General features: G+C 35.7%; 1 protein-coding gene and 1 pseudogene across 1 annotated transcript; both read right to left on the bottom strand.

Moving 5' to 3' along the window:
- Positions 1-14517: 14517 nt before the first annotated feature.
- Positions 14518-15711, bottom strand: LOC118753396. Its single transcript, XM_036488269.1, has one exon. It carries the CDS (start codon positions 15709-15711, stop codon positions 14518-14520), a length of 1194 nt encoding a protein of 397 aa, XP_036344162.1.
- A 7765-nt stretch (positions 15712-23476) lies between these two features.
- On the bottom strand, positions 23477-24127 carry LOC118753397 (annotated as a pseudogene).
- Positions 24128-24484: the final 357 nt, after the last annotated feature.

The following is a 24484-nucleotide window of genomic DNA, read 5'->3' as shown; positions in this document are numbered from 1 at the left end:
GTTATCGTGTTCAAACCCGTGACCCGAATCAAAAAAATTTTAACATATACGTCTAGCCAAAGGACTAAGCTTTAAGTTAAAACAAAGGTCTCGGTTTAAAATATGCACTTTTTTTTTGTAAATTTGGAGGCCAATTTTGCCCAAATATACTGTGGATGGCGTAACCAGAGTTGGACTGAGGTTATTTTCACTAGCGCGGCCGAAGGCTACCAAAATGGAAAAGAGTACCCACTGCTGATGGCCTAACACGAGTTTAATTTTTCTTTGCGAAAATGCTAATTTTACCCCATTTTGAAATGGGCCCCGAGTGTAGAAGGGGCAGGGAGGCGAAGGGTGAATTATCTTAAAGTTTATACTGTTCTCTTTCTAGTAAGTTTTTGGTGACACGCACCTTCCGTTTCCGCTCCCCACCAAAAAATCATTTTACAAATAACCGAACATTTCCAACGCACAACATTAAACCCTCTGATGTATTGTTTCATTGATATCAATGTGGCAAGGTAGCTCATAATTTTTTACAATTTATGAAACTTCAAAAACTTATTTTTTGTAAAAAATTTTGAAATGAAACTACCTTCTTTTTGTATCATGATGCTTGCATAGTCTTCTGCATGATAAAAATATAGTAAGGTAGAACCGCTGAGAGTCACTTTTAAAATTCTTGACGTTTCCAAACAATTTAATTTTTAAATTTACTCACAAACCCACACACACATTTTCATTTTCAATCTCAAGCAACAACAATTTCGAACAATTTCAATTTTTTATTTTCAATTTTATATGATTTTAAAATGTTGGCAAACTTCAAAAAAAAATCATGGCCGACAAATTGAGAGAACGGTTATACCTTGCTATGTTTTTATCATGGTCTTCTGTTATCTTTCACCACAAGTTGAATTATTTTAATATCTATTGCAAAATTTTGTACAGACAATACTAATAAGTAGAAAATAAATAAAATAAAAAAACTTTTTAATATACAACGCTTTTATAAATTTACTAAAAAGTAGAAAATAATATTTCTCAGTCCCACAGAATTTGTTTTGATAACTTTTGATTTTGAAATTTTAGTAAAAGTCATTATAAACAATTAATGACATTGAAAATGAAAAGCGTCGGGCGCATGTAATACACTTGAATTGATATGAAAAGTAACGACCGCTTGAAATCTCAAATCTCAAATTTGTACTTTCGCTGTAGAATGTTATGTAGTTTGACTATTGTCAATGAAATCGAATGCTTTGTACTGCATTCCCTCCACGTTTTTCGTTTTCAATGTCATTAATTGTTTATAATGACTTTTGCTAAAATTTCAAAATCAAAAGTTATCAAAACAAATTCTGTGGGACTGAGGGCGAGTTTTTCAGTGCGAGTTTAACTCTGTTTGTCGTTTAAACCAAGTTTAAACTCGGTATGCAGTTTTTCAGTCAACTTTAAACGTAGTTTAAACTAAGTTTAAACTGAGTTTAAACGGCCGATCTGGCAGGGTTAAACTTAGTTTAACCTATCAGCTGTTTGCTGATTCGTTTGTTTTGGTTGCAAAAAATTAATTGAACGCAAGGTCTTGTAATTTAATTTTTACTTAAAAAATGGATATTTCCTCTGACGAAAGTGATTATAGTGACGCAGCATTAAGTGAAATACTTACGATTACTATACTGAGGAGAAAAAGAGTCATATGTACTCACCCGAATCATTTTAATACTTTTGATGAAAACGATTTTTTTGAACGCTTTTGCCTGACAAAAGTTTCCGCTTACAGCGTTTTGGAGCTTATCGGAGAGCACATCAGGCACCCGACAAATTGGCAAGCATTTATATTTTTAAATAATTCAAAATATTAAATTCTCGGTACTTTAGGAATCACGCATTGACAGAGGAACAAATGGTACTTATTACCCTACGGGTATATGCAACTGGTGGAATGCTTCAAACAATTGGCGATTTGTTCGGAATATCGAAGTCAACGGTGGCTAAAGTGGTAACATTGGTGACACACCATCCCTGTAGGGAAACGAACTAGTGCGGAACTGGTTCGGTTCTAGTGCGTTTGGAACCATGACTAGTACGCGTTAATTCTCTTTTGCATGCTAGCGACTGCCGAATTTAACATTGCGATGTCCTAGGAAGTGTCAATTGTCCCCCAGATACGACAGATAAGATCTAGTTCGTTTTGAATCCCTTTTTCTATAGTTCCAAACCAGTTCCTAATTCGACAGATGAGATCTAGTTCGATCTGCATCCATTTTTTAAGTGTAGTTCCCAACCTGTTATAAATTCGTCACCTTAGATATATATTTCTAATCAGGCTTGTCGAAACATTTCCCTTTTATATTAAATACGATCGGTTGAAGGAAGGACAATACCATCACAAATGTTTAAACGCATTTATTAAAAATTTATAAACCACATTAGTAGTAGTAGTATTATTAAACTTAAGTAGTAAGTAAAAAACAAAAGTGCGTTCTGCTTAAAAGTAAAAATATTAGATCACTTTGTCTTACTTGTCTAAATTTAAACATATTGTTTTTTAAGTAAATAGATATACAGTCAGTCAATAAAGTTTAGGTACATCGATGTTTTTTACAATACCGGCAACTATTGTTTAAATATTTAATTTTTCCCTAATTTTTTATAAAAATATGGTTAGTTCTACACCAAACACCCCAAAAGTCAGAGTTCGAAACCTTATGCAAAATTAAAGAAAACTCCGCAAATTTCCATCCAAGTATTGCAATTTACACTCTTTAGAAAAAAGTTAAGTATGCAGTTTTTTAGCCCATTCAATTTTAGTATAACAAAGTGCAAGTTTGAGGCAGCTAGGACTTACCATTGATATTTAGCAATTTTTTGTTGTTGTTTGGTAAGTCCTAGCTTCCTCATACTTGCACTTCATTATACTAAAATTGAATGGGCTAAAAAACTGCAAACTCAACTTTTTCTAGAGAGCGCAAATAAAAAGTGAATTATTTTAATGAAATTTTGCAGAATTTTCTTAAATTTTCCACAAGGTTTGAAACTCTGATTTTTGGGGATTTTATAAAAAATTGCCGAAAACTAAAATATTTAAAAAATAGTTGCCCGTATTGTAAAAAATTCGTTGTACCTAAACTTTATTGACTGACTGTATTAAGGTAGCTGTGCTGGATTGCATAAAACAAAAATTAATTTGTCTTTTCTTCAAAAAAAAAGGTAGCTCTGGTGGCTTGCATTTTTAAATAAATTTAGTGAGAAAGTGGTAATTATTTTGACACTTTTTTTTTACCTCTTTTCTGCAACTGCATTGCCTTTGTCAGTTGTCCTTCAGGATCTTGGCCTTTGTTTATGGAATCACTAAGTATAATGATTATTAAGCAACTCAAAAACTATACCAGTGTGATTACCGGCGTATCCTTTTGAGAGGTAGCCGCACTCTTATAAGCGTAATAAGACCCAAACTTTTCAGGTCAAAATTTCAGTAGGTTGTGTCTGTATGGCCTTTTCAATTTTATAAATTATCTTTATTTTTAAGTGGAAAAATAAAACTCAAAATTAATGATAATCTCTGCGCGAAAAAATAAAAATCATAAAATAATCATTATTTGTAATGCAAAAAATAAAAATCAAATAATAATTATTTCCGTTTGAGCGAAAAAATAAATCGCAATAATAATTCATAAAATAATGATTAAATGCTGCTTTAAATTATTTTACTCATAATGATTACCTTCCCTACTTTTAAAATTTGAAATAAAATAGTTTAGTTAAAGTACCACATTTCACTGCTATTGGACTGGTTCGGGACTATTTACTATCGGACTGGTTCGTTTTTGGCGAAAAAGAACTAGTACTGAACCAGAAATTTGGTTCACTAGTTCGTGTTTTCCCTACAGGGATATAGCTCTGCTGAGGGCTCGTTTCATTAAATTCCCAGAAAGCGATACGGAGAAACTTGAAACCTATAAAGGATTCTTCAAAATTGCTAAGTTTCCCACAGTGATAGCGGCTTTGGATTGCACACACATAAGGATAATTTCGCCAGGTAATAACTTTTATTAAATTATTTCCGCAATTATACTGATGGACATAATTCCTTTGTAGGTGGCGAAAACCCGGAGCTATATCGGAATAGAAAGGGATTCCTTTCCAACAACAACAACAACAACAACAACAACAACAACAAATATTGTGGCTCGCTGGCCAGGTTCTGCTCATGATTCAAACATATCAAGGAATTCTAGGATGTACTCACGCTTTGAAAGCGGTGATTTCGGTGACAGTTTAATTATTGCAGATAGTGGATATCCGAACAAAAAATTTCTGATAACTCCTTTGTCAAACCCGATGACTCCAGAGCAAAACCTATTTAACGAATCTTTAATCAGAATACGTTGTACTGTTGAGAGGAGTTATGGAGTATGGAAAAGGCGCTTTCCGATTTTATCGCTTGGAATTCGTTTGAACCATCGAAAAGTGCAAAGTATAATTGTAGCTACCGCGGTCTTGCATAATATTTGCTGTATGAACCATGAGCCTGAACTTCCCGTATTAGCACCTAGCATATCATCCACTGTTGACTTCGCGCTATCAGTCCCAAGAAACAGACAGCAGGACGCATCAAATGTGAACAACTCAACAAGATAAGTTTTAGTAAATCAATACTTCAAAGACTTACTTCGAAATGAAAGAAGTTAGTTTTAGAATTATACTCAATTTCATTTTTTAATCCAGTATTTTCATTTGAAAAATCATACATATCAAAATTACTTTTTTTAGTATTCATAGTTAAATTTTGATTGTTTTTTTCAGCTCTAGGCCTAGGGTAAATAAAACGATTGGATGTCTTATCTTCCTTTTTGTTTATTACTGTCGATATTTCGCCTTTAATCTAAAGGCATCTTCAGGACTGCAAAAACACAATATGAATACATATACAAATAATTATTTACACAACGTACAACAAAACATAACTTACAATCTTGGCTTTGCCTGGTCGACTAAACATATGCGCGAAAATGCATTAACAAACAAACTTGGTGCCAATAAGTATAAGCATGAAAATGTAAACAATTCAAAATACAGTAATCATAAACAAAAAACATACAAACAACAATACATGAAGCGATGAACAGTAAGACGAAGAATTGTATGTATGTATCATCCCAACATTACATTATTGTTGTCCGAAGAAATGTTGCTATCGGACCGACGATTCGTTTTTTCCTGAACACCTGACACCTACACTATTGATTGTTGCTGTGGGTGAGAACTATATTGCGATACACATGAGCGCAATTATCGGTGTCGGTTTTAAAATTCATCCTTTTATTATTAGGGGTGTTCATGATATGTAGCATCTCCAAAACATATCGCTTATTATAATTTTTCTCTTCTTGCAAGATAGCTACATTTTCAAAGTCAGGATAATGTCCCATTTCCTTACAGTGAGATGACAAGGCCGTCTTATTGTCCGACGAATTGCTCCTTAACTTAATATTAGACTTGTGAGCGGAAATCCTTGTCTTTAGTTTAGATTTTGTTGTCCCCACATATACCATATTGCATATGTGGGACCCGTCGCCATTGCATGGTATTTTGTAGACTACATCAGATTTCTCATTTCTGGGCATTTTGTCTTTGGTATTGCTATATATCTGCTGTAATGTGTTGTCATAAGTGAATGCTATTTGAAAGTTCTCCTTGTCATACATTTTGAAATGTTTAATCCTCTCCGATAATCCCGGAATATAGGTCGCCGATTTATAAACTTTATTATTTAACTCTTTATTTTTTTCCCCCTTATTGTTTCTTACGTAGTAGTTACGTATGAGCTTATTAATCATACCCCGAGGAAATTCGTTTCGTCCTAGGATTTTTTTAATTATGGTAATATTCTTCGTGTGATAAATTTGGTCACTTATGGAGAGAACTCTTCTTATAAAATTGCTAGCCGTAATTAGAATTGCTTTCTTCTCATGTTTGGAGTTGAAATTTATGAGCCTCCCTGATGCTGTCGGTTTTTTATACCAGTCGAATGTTATTCTATTGTTCTTTCTAATTATTAGGGTGTCCAGATAAGGCAATTGTCCATCTTTTTCTATTTCGATTGTAAATTTTATTGTTTTATTATAGTTGTTTAGAGTGTTAAGCATCTTGTACATAATTTCTGTTTTGATAATTGCAAATAAGTCATCTACATATTTAGTTAATAATCGTTGTTTGTAGTCAGAGTCTTTCTCGAAATTCGTCAATAGTTCCTCCATAACTATGTCTGCTATCACGGGTGATGCTGGTGAACCCACAGGAATTCCCGACCTTTGCTCATAAATCTTGTCATTACACTTAAAATAGCGATTTTCTTTTATACAAAATTTGAGTATGGTTAAAAATAGATCCTTAGTTAACGGTGTGTGCTCCTGTATAGAACTCCATTTTGAGTCTATGATCTCTATGGCAAAATCTACGGGTATACTCGGAAACAACGAAACAACATCAAATGACACTAAACTTTCTTCGTCATAAATATACGTACTTCCAATCTTTTCTCTGAATTCCATGGCGTCCTTTACATTATATTTTGAGGTTTTTGTTAGATTTTTAAGTATACGGACAACATATTTACATAAATTATAACACGGTGAGTTAATGGACGAACATATAGGTCTCAAAGGGATTCCTTCTTTATGGATTTTGGGTAATCCATAAATTCTTGGGGGGTTCGCGGTTTTGCTAGAAAGTAAGTGCTTTTCCCGTATATCAATAATTTTGTTTTTGTACATTCGCTCTACAATTTCGTTATTTTTGTCTTGTAGTTTATTCGTCGGGTCGCGCTTTAAAACCCGGTAGGTGGAGATGTCATTAACAATCTTTTGCATCTTCATATCATATTCAGAATTTTCCATGATAACAGTAACGTTCCCTTTGTCGGCATTGAGAATCAAAAATTGCTTCATAGTTAAATAAATTACGTAAATACCTTTTCTAAATATTTACAGTTAAATAAATTTGTACACATTAAAATATCACACAAAAATGCATTCAATTGCGAGTCTTAAATATTTTTCCACCTAAACATTGGTGAACTTAAATAGGCACATTCTTAGGTATTAATTCATGTATCTATGTACATAAAAACTATGCACGCTAAACTATCTTTTTTTTGTCTTAATATTAAATAAACTAAAGAGGTACATTCAAGTCTTGGTTTCATAATTACTGATATGGTTAAATTCATGTTATCACAATAATTAAAAAAAAAATCCTCAAAACTAAAAATCAAAATAAAACTTCTAAAAACCTATTCCTAATTCCTTTTTCTTAAGCTGAATTTGTAACTTCAGGATCTCTATTTCTAATTCCATTTTTTGGATGTGTAGTTCGTGCTCCTATTTTTTGAAGTCAATTTCCATTTGAAGCTTCTTTTTTTGAGAGTTCATGCTCTTCGACTATGCATTTCATACGTAAATATTTTGCTAATTTGTATTTACTTAGTGTCTGCTCTAGTTCAGAGCTACAATTTTCAGTGGGGGATGCGGATAAATCTTCTTCCATCTCCGCTGGAACTTCCACAATGCAAGTTTCTTCTAAAGTACAATTATGTTAATATTATAGTACACATATTGTTGGAATATGTTCAATTACGAATTACCAATTATTTCTAATCCGTCGCCATCATAAATAGCTTCATTGCCCGCAATTTGCTCAGGCTGGCAAATGCTCAGTATTTTCCCGTATATTGTTGTGCTGGGTATAGAAGCTCTTGTTCCACTGCCGGTTTTATAAGTATCACGCCTTTCTGCAGATAATTTTTTGAGTCCTTCATATTCTCGTACTTCGTCTTCAGCACCTTTGAGCTCCTATACACTTGACCAAACTTTGAGTTGAACTCGATCTCTATTTCCTTCCACACTTTCAATTATTCCTCTGAGCTGACTCGGACAGTTTTTTTAAACTCTCAATGAAAAACAGCTCTCCAGTTTAAACTCAGTTTAAATTTAAACTGAGTTTAACTAAACTTAGTTTAAACTGAGTTTAAACCAGCACTGAAAAATTGGCCCTGAGAAATATTATTTTCTACTTTTTAGTCCATTTATAAAAGCGTTGTATATTAAAAAGTTTTTATTTTATTTTAATTTTTTCTTTCATATCTATAACTGCACAGCCCGGTTACAATTTTATTATATGTAATAGATGTACTGGACTTTCAGATTTTTTGAACAGTGTGGCTACACTCAGGAAAAACATTCCTTTATGCCAGGAAAAAAAAATATTATTCTGAGGAAATATTACATCGAAATGGCTCTAATGACATTGCTGCCGTGATATGAGTAAACGATTTGACTCAGTTTAAGGAAAACACAATTCCTTAGTTTTCAGTACTATTTCCTTTCTTGTTAGAAAAAATTTACTTGCCGTGAAAGTATGTAATTTTGCTCGTGGCGCTCAAACAGTCACAATGGCCGACAGAGCAAAGCTCTGGAGTGCCGGCCGAGGGATGCAAGGTTCGAGTACTAGAGCAGGATTATTTAAAAAAAAAAAATTTTATTTATTTTCTATTTATTTTTCTATTGTAATTTTTCAAATTGTATTTAAAAAAGAAATTTTACAATTTGTAATTTATATTTGAATATGAATTGAAATAATTGACTCAGAACCATAAGCAGTAGTCTTCACGCGGTGCTTCTCAGGAAATCAATTAACTTTGACTTAACAGCACCGACAAAATTCAAAATTATTTGAGGAAATTATTACTTATATTGAGTAAATTTACTTCCTCAAATTAATGACGCCCTGTTTTAAGCATGAACCTGAATTAAGGAAAAACTTCTCAAATTGAGTAAATTTTTCGTAATATTAAAAAAAATAGCAACTCTAAAATAAGGAAACTATTCTCTTGTTTTAAGGAAATGCTTTTTTCTGAGTGTAAGGAATTCATCAATTATTTTCCTAAAATTTTGGGAAAAACCAATTTTTTGCTAAACGGCGATTATATATATCAATTTTGAATAAATAATGATGAATTCCTTACACTCAGAAAAAAGTCTTTCCTTAAAACAAGAAACTAGTTTCCTTATTTTAGAGTTGCTTTTTTTTCTAATATTACGAAAAATTTACTCTGTTTAGGCCTCCGCCTAAATAGAACATCCCTAATGTTTAACATTACGTTAACATCACGGCTGTTAACTTTCCCTTTCGTTTTAATTTATTCCGTTATCGGAATCTTGTTTTTCTAACGCAATTCAATAGGCTACCGCAATAAACTAAAAAACAGTTGAACTTACTTCTTTTGCGAGCATCCAGAGAAGAGGACGTGATCCAGCCACCATACCACAGCGTACCAAGGTAATCTATAAAACATATTTGTATAGACAATAATATCCATTCTAATCTAAGAATAAACGAATTATAATATTACTAAATTCTAATACCATTGTGTATTCTTTCTTTTGTGGAAAATCAAATCGACACAACTGGTTCCATTCGTTGTGGCGATTAACACTGGTCCTTCGTCGCCATCCAAGTAAAAAGTTGTTCTTCACCAGCACCAAATCGATCGCCAACCACTGAGATCTTAAGAGCAAGGAACATTGAATTTGTTACGGAAGACGTATCTTTGAGGAGAAACAGTGACTACAAACCTCTGGATATCTTGTGCGCACATCCATATACACACGAGCCATCTGTACATACAAAACAAAACTTCTTCGACTAAGATTTTAAAGGTACGTGGTTCAATTTAACTGCACTTAATTTTATTGTGATATGATTGTTTAGTGAAGAAAATATAAAATAAATCAAAACTCGAGAGATTTTTTTTTGAAAATATCACCCAACAAGCATTTCAGTAAACGTTTTTAAAAATAACTTAAATTAAGTTTGCTATAATAAGCGTTAAATAAGCATTTTTAATATTAAGCTTATTAAAAGTTTTTTCAAACAAACCTTTAATAAGTTTTGAGAGCGAATGTTTATAAATAACTTAAACTTATAAATGAAATGTAAATGCCAACGACATGAAGTAGTAAATATAAAATTTTTTCAATCGTAAGTGACGTGTTTACGTTTTTTAAAATATATTATTAAAAGAAAAAATTAAATAAAACCAATGCGGTAAAACAAGAAAATCCAATCCAGGACCCGCTGCGCTAGTCGGTGGAGCATTCGAGCCTTCAAATGATGAGTTCCCCTTATCCTTTCTTAGTTTAACATTCAATTAAAAATGTATTAAATTTTTTTCAGAAAAGTTCATCAATGAGAATGGTGGCGATAAAGCGCAATATATAGCTGCATCGATGTCCCTTTTTTAATTTGCCAATAACCGCAAGTAATTGAAAGCACGCAACAAGATGTAATAATTAACTTTTTTATGCTTAATTTGTATGTGTTATTGTGAATTTGTATGCTAAAATGTCTATTTCCTATTTATATTTTCGCGACTGTAGATGAGTCCGCGGAAAATTCGCATTTCGTTTAGTTTCTAGATGTTAAGCAATCTATGTATGAGGTTTTAATGAAATATCTTTAAATAAAGGGTTATAAAAATGTTTATAAAAAGCTTTCTTTTGAAAATTTTTAGTAAGTTTATATTGATACGCTTATATAAAACTTTTTTTGAACCTTTATTATAAGTTTACACTTTTACGCTTATAAAAAGCTTTCTTTTGAACATTTATTACAAGTTTATATTTCTACGCTTATAACCAATGTTCCTTTTCGATTATATTACGCTTACTTTCAAGCGTTTTATAAACAAAAAATCAACGTTTTGTAAGCTTAATGTTTATAATTGAAAACTTAAAAAAACTTTCTTTAAGTTTATTTTGCTTGTTGGGCAGTGACACACACACGCATATATTAACATACATAAGTGGGCGCTACAGCCATTTTCATAAAGAACGGCAGGTTTTGTTTGTTGTTGTTGGCTTTCAATTTATGCCATATCATTGCAAGAAGTTTCACTCGGAGATTAATTTAATCAGTTTAATTTTAATAATCATATTTTCTTTGTGACTTGCTCATTTTTGCCTGAATTCGCCAACTACAACAACACTGCACTTTTTCCGGTTTTATAACCACACTTTCCACTGCACTTAACCTTGCGTAGTATAAAGGTCACTTTTGTAATTGAACGAACGAAAGTCAAAAAATCACTCGCGCTTTTGCTTTTAAATTCAATAAATACAAACAAAATCACATATACTGGGAGCCTATTGTTAAAAAAAAAAATAAAAATAATAAGAATAATTGTAGTGCACGTTATACACCCAACAAGCAAAATAAACTTAAAGAAAGTGTTTTTTAAGTTTTCAATTATAAACATTAAGCTTACAAAACGTTGATTTTTTGTTTATAAAACGCTTGGAAGTAAGCGTAATATAATCGAAAAGGAACATTGGTTATAAGCGTAGAAATATAAACTTGTAATAAATGTTCAAAAGAAAGCTTTTTGTTGTAATTATACTCGAATAAGAATAATTAATTGAAATATGATTTATTAAGTAAATTCAGATTTGTTACAGAGTTTTACGTGATGACTTGAATGCAGCAAAAAAACGAGAGAGAGAGCGGAAAAGGAAATTCAGTTTATGTCAAATATACAGTCCAAGAAGCATACATATGTTACTAAAGATAAATTTAGTACATGTTGTTGCCACACGTTTTATTTTACAAAGCGCTATATACTTAACACTCCCTCTCGCCTTTTAAAAATAAAATTATTCAATGAAATTCAGACAAGAGAAGATTCAACAAAATTATTAAATTTAGTCTTTGCTAATGCCTTAGTTAAAATGTCAGCCAGCTGCTTCTCAGTTTCTACGTATCGTACATCGATTGAACCCTCATTCTGCATGTCACATGTATAGAAATACTGAGTGTCAATATGCTTTGTACGCTTTGAAGACTCCGGATGCTTAACCAATGTTATGGCTCGTTGATTGTCGCAATATACAGGAGTTGAAGTTTTGCATTCGCTATTTAAGTCTGCAATCAGCTTTCTCAGCCAGGCTACTGCCTTTGTAGCAGCGCACAGAGCTAAAAATTCAGCTTCTGTTGTTGAAGTTGCAGTAACAGTTTGTTTGCGCGAACTCCACGAAATCGGAGCGTTGCTGAGAATGGCAATCTATCCTGTCGTACTACGCCTGGTTTCGGTATCTCCTGCCCAGTCGGAGTCACAATACATTTCTAGTTGAGTACATTCAGAACCAATATCGTATGATATACCCCTGTCGCGCGTTCCTTGTAGATACCTAAAAATTCGTTTAATACCTTGCCAATGATTCTCGGTTGGGTTCTCAACAAATCTACTAAGTACACCCACAATGAATGCGATATCGGGTCGAGTACACACCATTAAATACATTAATGATCCAACGGCTTCACGATACGGGTACTTCCCTTCATTTAAGGAGTTTAGTTGCTTTGAATAATGTATACCTGGTTCTGCTGGCGTCCGTGCAGCGCGACAATTGTCATGATTAAATTTTTCTAAAATTTTGTTTGTGTAAACCCGTTGAAATACTTTAAGCTTCTTATCATTCTTCATTATCTGCATTCCAACGAAAAATTCTGCTGGTCTGTAAGTAATTTCAAACTCATCATGTAGAGCCCTCAAAAGGTTTTGGATAAAAGTTATGTCATTGCCACATAATAGTCCATCGTCGACATAAAGAGCGAGATAACTTGTTGAAATCAATTGGTTGTAAACAAAAACACATGTGTCTGACTTTGCTTGTTTGAACCCGAAGCTAACTAAAAACTTAACAATCCTCTTATTCCATTGACGGGACGCTTGCTTCAATCCATACAATCCTTTTCGCAAATGACACACATCATTACCTTTCTGAAATCCATATGGCTGTTCCATAAAAATGTCTTCATCCAACTCTCCATGCAAAAACGCTGTCTTTACGTCGAATTGGAAAATATCCATATTAAGCGCCGCTGCAATTGCCAGTATTGTCCGCACAGAATCGTACCTAACTACGGGAGAATATATTTCATTATAATCAATACCTCCCTTTTGTGAGCATCCACGAACGACCAAGCGCGCCTTGAATTTATCAATGTCACCATTCGAGTCGTATTTCCGTTTGAATACCCATCGATTTGATATGACATGCATTCCCTTTGTGCGCGCTACCAAAGTCCAAGTTTTATTTTTGTGCAAAGAGTCAAGCTCGTCGTTAATCGCCTCTAACCACCTACCCGCATCATCACCATGCATAGCTTCCTCTAAGTTAAGTGGTTCCAAAACCGCGACACACAATTCTGCATCAATCGAGCTATTATTGTCCTCAGGCTGCTGCTTAGCTGCCCTTCTGGTATTGTATGGGCTTCGAAAAATAGGCATTCTCGGATTTTTGCGTACTGCTTCGACATCACTTCCCGCATCACTATCAGTTTTACGTTTTTCTACAGCAATGTCGTCCGTTTCATTACACTCGTTTTGCTTTTGCTCTGTTATGTAATTCTAACTCTCTTTATTTTCATTAAAAATTACATCTCTTCTTATTAGCAATTTTCTGTTCGCCAAGTCATATATGCGATAAGCTTTGCTGTCATCATTGTATCCAACCATTATGCATTTTAGTGAATTTCGCTCCCACTTCGTTCGCTGTTCTTTCGGTACATGTACGAGAGCTTGGCCGCCAAACACTTTTAAGTGAGCTACTGTGGGCTTCGTTCTAAACCATTTTTCGTAGGGGGTGCAGCCACCAATAACGTCAGATGCAATGCGATTTCTTAAATACACCGCGGTATGTGTGGCTTCTGCCCACAAATAAGTTGGTAAGTTTCTTTCGTGCAGCATTGCTTTAGCATGTTCTACCACAGTACGATTTTGTCGTTCAATGAAACCATTTTGTTGAGGCGCCCTTGGAGTAGTCACCTCATGCTTCACACACTGTTTCAACAAGAAATTGTCTATTTCCGCATTGCAGAACTCTAGACCTCCATCTGTTCTCAACCGTTTAACCTTGTGGCCATCTGCTTGAACATCTGCAAAGAACGTCATTAGCTTTGATAAAACATCAGTTTTATTTTTAAGGAAATAAACAAAACAATATCGACTGAAGTCATCCTTGAATAGCATAAAGTAATTAGCACCTCCAATTGATGCTTCACTCATTTTTCCACATAGATCTGCATGAAATGTTTCTCCTGGTGAACTTGCTCGTTTTGCCCCTGATTTCGGAAAACTCTTGCGATGATGTTTGCCATATACACACCCCTCGCAGAATGGTATTTCTGTTGAGAGCCCGGATATTGGAAATCCGTCTACTGTTTTCTTGCACATCATTTCTTTTAATGTTTTGAAGTTCACATGGCCCATACGCTGATGCCAAAGCATGATTGATTCAGTTTGCACTGTGTTTAAAGTTGCGTTCAAGATAGGAACCATGTTCATCTTATATAAACGATTTTCACGCACGCCGTCAACTATTACTCGATCAGATTTCATAAAGCAAACGCGCTTTGCACCCTCTTCGAAAACTACTCTCATACCTTTCTCGGTTATTCTGCTAACAGACAAAAAATTCATATCAAGTTCATGCACCAATAGACATCTTTAATTGTATGAATAAACTTCTCCTGATTCATTGCATACACTTCAATATCTCCGATACCGCAAACGTCCAGCCTTCGACCGTCACCAACTTTTACCTGGCATGCATTAGTGGAAAATTCCCGAAAATTCTTTAGTAGCTCCCTCAGGAATGTCATGTGGTCTGTGGCTCCAGAATCCGCGTAAAATATGTTTTTCATTTTATTTTGTGTGGTATTCGTTTGCAAGACAAACAAGTGTGTATTTTCAGCATTCTTTTGTTTGGAGCTATTTGAACCGCTAGATTTCAAACCAGTTTCTCTCTCTAGAGCAAGTGAGTGCTTTTCATTAGATATGCTATTTTGACTATCACGTTGCTTTTTAAAACATTCTCGTGCCCAGTGCCCTTCTTTATGGCAATAGTTGCAGCTTCCACTACGTTTAGTGCGCATCTTTGGCTTTTTGTTGAACTTATTCACTGAATATGCAGTCTTTACCGTGTCATCTTCAACGTGGTGAGCTGAGCGTAAATTCATTAGTGACTCTTCATTTACTAAATGATCGGTTAGTCGTTCGATATTCTGTTCTGCCCGGGGTACTGCATACCAAGCAGTTCTTACATGGTCATATTTAGACGGCAAACTGCTTAAAATTTTTGCAATAACCATAGGCTGTTTTTGTTCCATATCCATGTCTTTAAGTCTTTGTGCTAAAGACACAACTCTCGCTACATAATTAACAATGCTCTCATCCAAATCCATTTTGCAGTTTATAAATTTTTCTAACAGCACTTGCGCCGACTGCTCACATTTCTCGGAATGTACGATTTTCAGCTTTGACCACATTTGTGCTGCAGTTGTACACTCCGTTAAGTATTTCAGCTGCTCCAACTCGATACCTCGCATTATAAAGGCTTGTGCCTCCGCATCCTTCTCATCCCAGATACGTGAATTTGCTTCTGTACGCTGTGTAGTGCCTAAAATATATTCCTTCAATTTGTTCTCAGTCATGTAAATCTCCATCTGTCTGTTGGTAATTCTGCCCGTTGAAGCGGTGTATTTGATATGCTCTTGACTCAGACATAGTACATAGAGAAAATTACTTGATACAAAAATTATAGTATCATCAACAGTATCGTTTCCTATCGCAGAATCACCAAACGTTTCGTTGCTTTTATCTTCGCTCATATAACAAAACTCATAAGTGGGGCTCTGGGCCCATAACCTGTTGTAATTATACTCGAATAAGAATAATTAATGTAAATATGATTTATTAAGTAAATTCAGATTTGTTACAGAGTTTTACGTGATGACTTGAACGCAGCAAAAAACGAGAGAGAGAGCGGAAAAGGAAATTCAGTTTATGTCAAATATACAGTCCAAGAAGCATACATATGTTACAAAAGATAAATTTAGTACATGTTGTTGCCACACGTTTTATTTTACAAAGCGCTATATACTTAACACTTTTTATAAGCGTAAAAGTGTAAACTTATAATAAAGGTTCAAAAAAAGTTTTTTATTAGCGTATCAATATAAACTTACTAAAAATTTTCAAAAGCAAGCTTTTTATAAACATTTTTATAACCCTTTATTTAAAGATATTTCATTAAAAACTCATACATAGATTGCTTAACATCTAGAAACTAAACGAAATGCGAATTTTCGGCGGACTCATCTACAGTCGCGAAAATATAAATAGGGAATAGACATTTTAGCACACAAATTCACAATAACACATACAAATTAAGCATAAAAAAGTTAATTATTACATCTTGTTGCGTGCTTTCAATTATTTGCGGTTATTGGCAAATTGGAAAAGCGACATCGATGCAGCTATATATTCCGCTTCATCGCCGCCATTCTCATTGATGAACTTTTCTGAAAAAAATTTAATACATTTTTAATTGAATGTTAAACTAAGAAAGGATAAGGGGAACTCATCATTTGAAGACTCGAATGCTCCACCGATTAGCGCAGCGGGTCCTTGATTGGATTTTCTTGTTTTACCGCATTGGTTTTATTTAATTTTTTCTTTTAATAATATATTTAAAAAAACGTAAACACGTCATTTACTACTTCATGTCGTTGACATTTACATTTCATTTATAAGTTTAAGTTATTTATAAACATTCGCTCTCAAAACTTATTAAAGGTTTATTTGAAAAAACTTTTAATAAGCTTAATATTAAAAATGCTTATTTAACGCTTATTATAGCAAACTTAATTTAAGTTATTTTTAAAAACGTTTACTGAAATGCTTGTTGGGCATTGTTTAATCGCTATACATACGCACATATATACTCACATCTAGTTAGCGAATATAAATACATAGAAACATATTTAACGGTTGGTTGGCGAGCAATATTCCTGTCTATTCTTGTTAAATAAAAAAATTAAAAAATAAATACCATTGGTTTATACATTGTTGAGAAAAATCAATCATCTTCAATTTCTAATTTGTGGTTTGGTGGGAAATTCTGCTTTATCATAGCACTATTAAATTGGGTCATAATAACAGAGGTTTTGCGTTGTGACATACATCCATACTTATATTAATATTTCATATCGGCATTCGTTGAGCTGTTTACCGGTGATATACTTCTGAAAGTTTTTTGTGAGGTGGTAATTACGCAGATAAAAATAAAATCAAAATGGAAACATACATCCGCTTAGCCGATTCGGTCATTGAATTCGACATAGATTTTCTGGGAACTCCCACAGGCGAGCATACCAAACATTCGCTGAGGATCCAACAAAGCGAGCTTAGCGTCATGTGGGAGAAAGCCAAAGTTTTATTTGACGAACTCCTGGCAGCTGAAACGACTACTGCCAGAGATCTTAGTACTATTCGAAAGAAAAATAAAACTTGCTACGCGGCTTTCGTGCGGTGTATGACGAAAATTAATGAATATTCGGAAAAGTTGGAAAAGTCTGAAAAAGAAAATGGAGGACATGTCAGGCGCGTCACATAATTTGCATCTTCCGCCGTGCGATTTCGATGTTTTCAAAAGCGATTACTTATCATGGCCAACTTTTCGTGACATGTTCACGCCATTTATATGACGAACAAACGGCTTACACCCATTCAAAAGCTTTATTATCTTAGTCAAAAGACACAGGGTGAAGCCAGAGAAATTGTGCAAAAGTGTGACCTCACAAATGAAGGCTTTAATGTAGCCTGGAAAAATTTGTGTGATAGGTATGAGAATAAAAGGATCATAGTGAATACTCAGTTAAAGATCCTCTTTAACCTACAGGCAGTGGAAACTGAGTGTGGGAGTTCAATTAAAAGGTTACAAAGAGATATAAATAATTGCATATCCTCATTAGAAAGCCATAAGATTAATATTTCAAGCTGGGATCCAATTATCATATACCTATGCTCTACAAAATTACCTGAGGAGACCCCTTCGCTATGGGAACAGCCAGTACAAAATAAAACGGATATTTCTAAGTGGACCGATATGGACCAATTTCTTTCTAGTAGGTTCCAAACTTTGGAATCGGTGTCTGGTTTAAGAGGAATCAAGGTTACAAAAGCTACAAAAGTTCAAAGTCATAAGCATTCCTCTGAACCGTCACACAAAAAACTTGGCACGTTTCAAACTATTGTGACCAAATATACATGCGAAATGTGCAAAAGCAATGATCACAGACTACATCTGGGTCCAAAATTCCTGAAAATGTCCATAGCTGATAGGATCTCCTTTGTTAAACAGAATAATAGTTGTTTGAATTGCTTGTCTTTCAGGCATTCGGTGTCGAAGTACACGAGTTCACACAATTGTGTCAATTGCCACTCTCGACATCACACCCTTCTCCACAAACAGACAACTCCAGGTAAATCATCTGTAAAAGGAAAGACAGTAGTTTCTGTAGACAATTTGCCATCGACATCCCGGCAAGCACAACAACGTAACCAAGCCTCACAAGGTAAAGCTAAACATGTAAAAAACGTGCAATCACATCACGCGAATACATGCAAAGGTGTTTTACTCGGCACAACGCGAGTAAGTATTCATTTTAATGGCACAGAATTTGCTGCCAGAGCATTAATTAATTCCGGCTCTGAGTGTTCCTTCATAACGGAGAGGCTCAGACGCAGAATCAATTTGCCATCAAATAAGATGTTGGCCATTGACCCACTTATCTCGATTGATGCCCTAGTCCTTGTTCTTCCAAGTCTTACAGGAAACTTGCCAACGTGTGATATCAGCACTCACACAACAAGCATTTCCTGATCTGATTTTGGCAGACAAAAGATTTTTTGTGAACGAACAAGTCGATCTTGTTCTTGGAGGAGACATATATCCTCAAATCATTCTAGGTGGAATAAAAAAGAATATTTTGAATACTCTTTTAGCACAAGAAACAGTTTTCGGTTGGATACTGACTGGTCGTGCTGATGTAGCCAGCCCAACCAACAACAATTGTGTTTCTTTTTATAACGAGGTTGCCCTTGATAAGCAGCTTAGCGCCTTCTGGGAGATAGAAGATTTTCCAAAAAACAAGACACTAACGCTTGAGGACACACAGTGCGAGGAGCTGTACAAGCGGACAACAAAACGGAGCCAAGATGGAAGGTACATTGTTTCACTCCCTTTCAAAGCTGAGTACCCATATGAAATTCAACTGGGCCCTTCACTGAAACGAGCATGCTCTCAATTTTACAAAAATGAGACAAGGCTTACGAAGAATCCAACTCTACAAAAGGAATATAACCGAGTTATAGTGGAGTACGTAACCATGGGACACATGTGTAAAGTGAACGCACCTCAGTCAGTGGATGCGGTGGATAACTATTATTTACCGCACCATGCGGTGGTGAAAGAAGAGAGCACATCAACCAAAGTTAGAGTAGTTTTCAATGCGTCGTCTTGTTCGGCCAATGGAGTTAGTTTGAACGATGTACTTCTCCCTGGACCAGTGCTTCAATCTGATCTACCGATTTTGATTCTCCGCTGGAGACTTTTTAAGTACGTCTTTAATAGCGATATTGAGAAGATGTACAGGCAAATCCTTGTAGATGAAACCCAAACAAAGTGTCAGAGGATAGTTTTTCGCAAATGTTCAAATGATGCAATAGGTCTTTACGAATTAAATACGGTTACTTTCGGTATAAACTGTGCTCCTTATCTTGCGTTAAGGACATTGCATCAACTCGCTGAAAACTCGGAAAATCTCTACTCTACAGCCTCAAATATTTTACGTAAAAATATGAATGTCGACGACGTTCTATCTGGAAGACATACTTTAGATTCTGCAATCAAAGCTAGGGATGAGATTTCCGCAGTTCTTAAGTCACTTGGTTTTCCTCTGAGAAAATGGACTTCAAATTGTAACAAAATCTTGCAAGGTATACCAAAACAAGATCTACTGAATGAGGATTTCCTAGAGTTCGAAGATACTAGTAGCGTCAAAGCACTAGGCATAAGGTGGAATGCTCATTCCGACCAATTCTACTTTATAGCTAAATCGATAGAAGATAACGTGAACCCAACAAAGAGAGCAATCTTGTCAGCTATGGCTAAACTCTTCGACCCATTAGGTTGGTTAGCCCCCATAATAATTGTAGCGAAAATCTTAATGCAAAATATATGGTTAGAGGGTACCAACTGGGACGAGGAAGTGTCGTCTGTAACTTTAGAAAGATGGCGAAATTTTACAAAAAATTACGGCGAAATAGATAACATAAGGGTACCTCGTTGGGTGTCTTTCTCGCCAAAAGGAAAAATAGAAATTCATGGATTCTGCGACGCATCTGAAAAAGCGTACGCTGCCGCAGTCTACTTACGCGTGGAAAAAGAAGACAAAGTACTTGTTAATCTGCTATTAGCAAAAACTAGAGTAGCGCCAGTCAAAACAATTTCCTTGCCTAGATTAGAACTGTGCGGGGCGGTATTACTGTCAGAATTACCAAAAATCTTGAATTAGGCCACCTAAACATACATCTGTGGACTAATTCGACGATTGTTCTGGCATGGATACGCAAGCCCCTATGTTCGTGGTCAACCTTCGTTGCCCACCGAATTACAAAAATTATAGACAAAGTAGGGAACTTGAACTGGCTTCATGTCGACTCAGCTACAAATCCCGCAGATTTAGCAAGCAGGGGCATACTGGCAAACGAATTGGTCAAAAATTCTTTGTGGTGGCAGGGACCTTCTTGGCTACAAGAAAATAGGGAAAAATGGCCAGCACAAGAGACAGACTTCACCACAAGTATTGAGAAAAAAGGATGCACGTTCATGCAACAACATCGACAGACGAAACCAATGACATTCTTAACCGGTTTTCTAGTTTACCGAGGGCTTTGAGGGTGATATCATACATATTGCGTTTCTTTCAGAGAACCCATCCGAAGACAAAAGCTTCTTTTCAGTCGGAATCTTGCTTAATTTCATCTAATGAAATTAAAACAACGACTAATCGCCTGATAAAACTTTCTCAGAAGCAGCATTACGGAGTAGAAATCGCGAAATTGAAAGCTAACGAATGCATTGAGTCGAAGCGTGAAATACTTCCTCTTAATCCGTTGCTGGATAAAGATGATGTGCTGCGGACGGGGGGTCGTCTTGGTCGACTGCAGGTTATCTCGGTTGAGTGTCCGATTTGTCCATGAAATTTCCCTCCACGGTGAGAAACAACTAATGTTGCGGCTCATTCGAACGCAATTTTGGATTCCAAAAATCAAAACAATGATCCGTTCCACAATCCACAACTGCAAGATCTGTACTATCCATAAAAAGCGCTCGCAAAGTCAACTTATGGGGATTCTTCCCCAAGAACAAACAACATTCTCGCGAGCATTTACCAATACTGGAGTGGATTTTGCTGGACCCTTTGACATAAAGAGTTATCGTGGGCGAGGCTGCCGAATTTCAAAGGGTTATGTATGTCTTTTTGTCTGTTTCTCTACCAAGGCTATTCACTTAGAGGCCACAAGTGACTTGAGTACTCAATCTTTTCTAGGAGCGTTTTCTAGGTTGGTAGCCAGACGAGGGTGCCCAAAAAATATCTATTCTGACAACGGGACAAACTTCGTCGGGGCATTACGTGCTCTAAAAGTGGAACTTAAGGCTTTTCTATCCGACGCGCGGGCACAAACGTTATCAAAATATGCTCATCAGGCATTAACTTGGCATTTCATACCTGCAGCAGCTCCGCACATAGGTGGTCTGTGGGAGGCAGGCGTGAAAAGCTTTAAAAGCCACTTTAAAAAGACCGCGTCAAATATGAAATACACATTTGAGGAATTCAGCACACTTCTCTGTCGAATTGAGTCGTGCCTCAACTCTCGACCTCTAAGCCCAGCTTCAAATGAGCCATCTGACCTTGAGCCTTTAACTCCGGGTCACTTTCTGGTAGGCGGACATCTGTTAGCCCCACCAGAAATAGACGTGAACGAAAACGCTGTCTCGATTGTCAATCGGTGGCAGAAACTCAAGGCCTTGCATCAAAACTTCTGCAGGAGGTGGAAAACGGAATATCTTTCTGAACTACAAAAGCGGAATAAGTGGAAGCATCCAAAATCAAACATGAAAGTGGGAGATCTAGTAGTCATACGGGAAGATAATCTACCACCCAATGAATGGAGATTAGGAAGGGTGGTCAATTTGCGCCCAGGTTCTGACAACAGGGTTCGCGTTGTAGATATCATAACAGAAAAGGGTAAGGTGACAAGACCGCTTGTCAAATTATTATTATTACCACCCCATTCCACGGAGACAGAAGAAACGAAGTCTTCTGTATAAACCTATACGAAAACCATTCCATTGTCAATCAGCGAAAAATCTCATAAATATACACTCCATATTTTAGACCTCCAGTTTTTCGTAGCTCATTGAATGTCAAAGGGAATGTTCTTAGTAGCTTATTGGGTGTTGTCATGCAAAATATTGCAAAGAAGTTGTCTCTTCACTGGATAATTGATTACCTCAACTGGCCATTGATGAAAGGCGCTGTTTATAAGCAGCCTCGTGCACTTCCGACAAGGGCCATCCCATGTCAAAGACGCGAAAGACATAAATTTCAAAACGCCTTCATTAGCATATACTATTCTAAAAGGGAAGCTGTGATTTTCACATGGGAAATTAATTTTACACACACTTACTTTACAACCGTCACAATGGAATGCCCCCCAGGCACTTGAATGAATTGGTATCAGGTTAAAACTGTCAATTTATTTCATTATCTTTGTTTCCACAGTTGAAGAGTCCAGTGACTTAGCTTAAAATATCTTTCAAACACCGTTTAAAATTTAAACTCCTTATCCTGGTTAGCTAAAAGCTTTAATATTTCCCTATAAGCACAGCAACTTCCACCTTTGCAGTCCAATGAAAATCAAAATGATGATATAAATTGCTACAAAAACCTTGTAGAATTTTAAACAACTGACCTGGCTCGCGACCATAGTTTATTTCTTTTTCTTTTTTTCAACATTTTCGAAAGCAACACCAACTTACCTAACTTCAGTGTAACACACCACTCATGAAAGAAATTTATGTATGTAAAATCAAAGTTGTTACTTACCCCAACTCCATGTTACGTTTGTTACACATACGGTCATCCTGAGCAGCAACAAACTAATCCACCAAACCAAACTCTTCGCCTTGTCAACATTAGCGACGGTATATCTGAGCCATCTTTGCCCTTGCTGAATTCACCGCTTTGTAAATCATGACCCTTGGTGCAGTGTGCTACCCGCAGCATCAAATGCCTATTGATGATCGTTTTAGCAAGCTTTATCACAAACTAGGGCATTTTAATTTGTTTAGTTGGACACTTCTGTTTGCATTGCCCTTTTTTTAAACAAATATTTATTTCTTATGCTTTCACATACGGGGTTTTGTATACATACATCTATCACGTGTATCGGCTGATTTTCGCGCATTGAACATTTAATTTCACTATTAACAAGATAACTTAAGTAGATTAAATTTGTTTCTTCTTAAACCTTACCAGCCACAGCTTGTTCAAAAAACGCCGGACACGCTTTAACGCATTGCTGATAAGCTTTTTCGAAACCGGCATCGCCTCGTTGATAGTAGGGATCCACGATGATGCAACCACGATGATCCAGCCCGAAATCTGCTAACATTAGCAACTTAGCTTTGGAATTCGGTGGCGCTAGCCACCGCAAATCACCCATATATACTTCCTCATTGTCCTCAATGCTCGATGATCAGGGGGATTGCCACGATGCAAACCGCCAATTGCAGCAGAATCCACTTTCCAATCAGCGGAGGCGCCGGATTTCTCGAGTGTGTTAATCATTACCGCCTCGGCAATGGGAGAGCGGCAAATATTGCCTAAACAGATCATTAAAACCTTCTTGACCATCTTCGTGCCTTTTAATTGTACCGTTTTGCTCAACTATGTCTCAAATTAAAATTTGCACTGTCGTTCAATTTGGCTTTGGACACTTTTGTTCGCAAATCCTAAACTAAACCATGCGAAATTTACGCTTAACACTACACAACTCACACCGTATCTTATTTTAATTCACGATTTAATTGTTAATTCGTTTGAAATCGCACACCATTGCAAATAAAACCCGGGAGTAAATGCGTAACGTGGTTTTTCATTGATATTCGGCCATTCACGGAAGTAGTTTGTTATCGATAACATAAATAAAGGAATTCGATACCTTACCGCGACCTTTTTTATACCCCGGTTACACGTTCAATTTTCCTTATGCTGGTTAGACACTTTGCATATATATGTGTGAAAATTATACAGCTCCGTGATGGACTTGTAGTTAAAAATAATTTGCATTTATTTTCAGATAGATAGGGTGGGAGAATACATAAATAATACGTAATTATTTATAATACGTAATTATTCACATTCTTCATATTCGCGAACCTTCCTTAAATCTTAATGAACATAGTTAGTTTAATGCACGGTGATATTTTCACAAAAGCAACAAAAGTCAAAATTGTTGTCGTTGGCCATT

The sequence above is a fragment of the Rhagoletis pomonella genome, unplaced genomic scaffold (assembly GCF_013731165.1).
Source record: "Rhagoletis pomonella isolate Grant_MI unplaced genomic scaffold, Rhpom_1.0 Rhpom_scaffold_02414, whole genome shotgun sequence".
NCBI lineage: Eukaryota > Metazoa > Arthropoda > Insecta > Diptera > Tephritidae > Rhagoletis > Rhagoletis pomonella.
Note: the sequence above shows the minus strand (reverse complement) of the source record. Positions and strands in the feature narration are given on the sequence as shown.

Coding starts and splice junctions, on each gene's coding strand:
- LOC118753396 (XM_036488269.1), bottom strand. CDS start 15,711: ATGAGCGAAGATAAAAGCAACGAAACGTTTGGTGATTCTGCGATAGGA.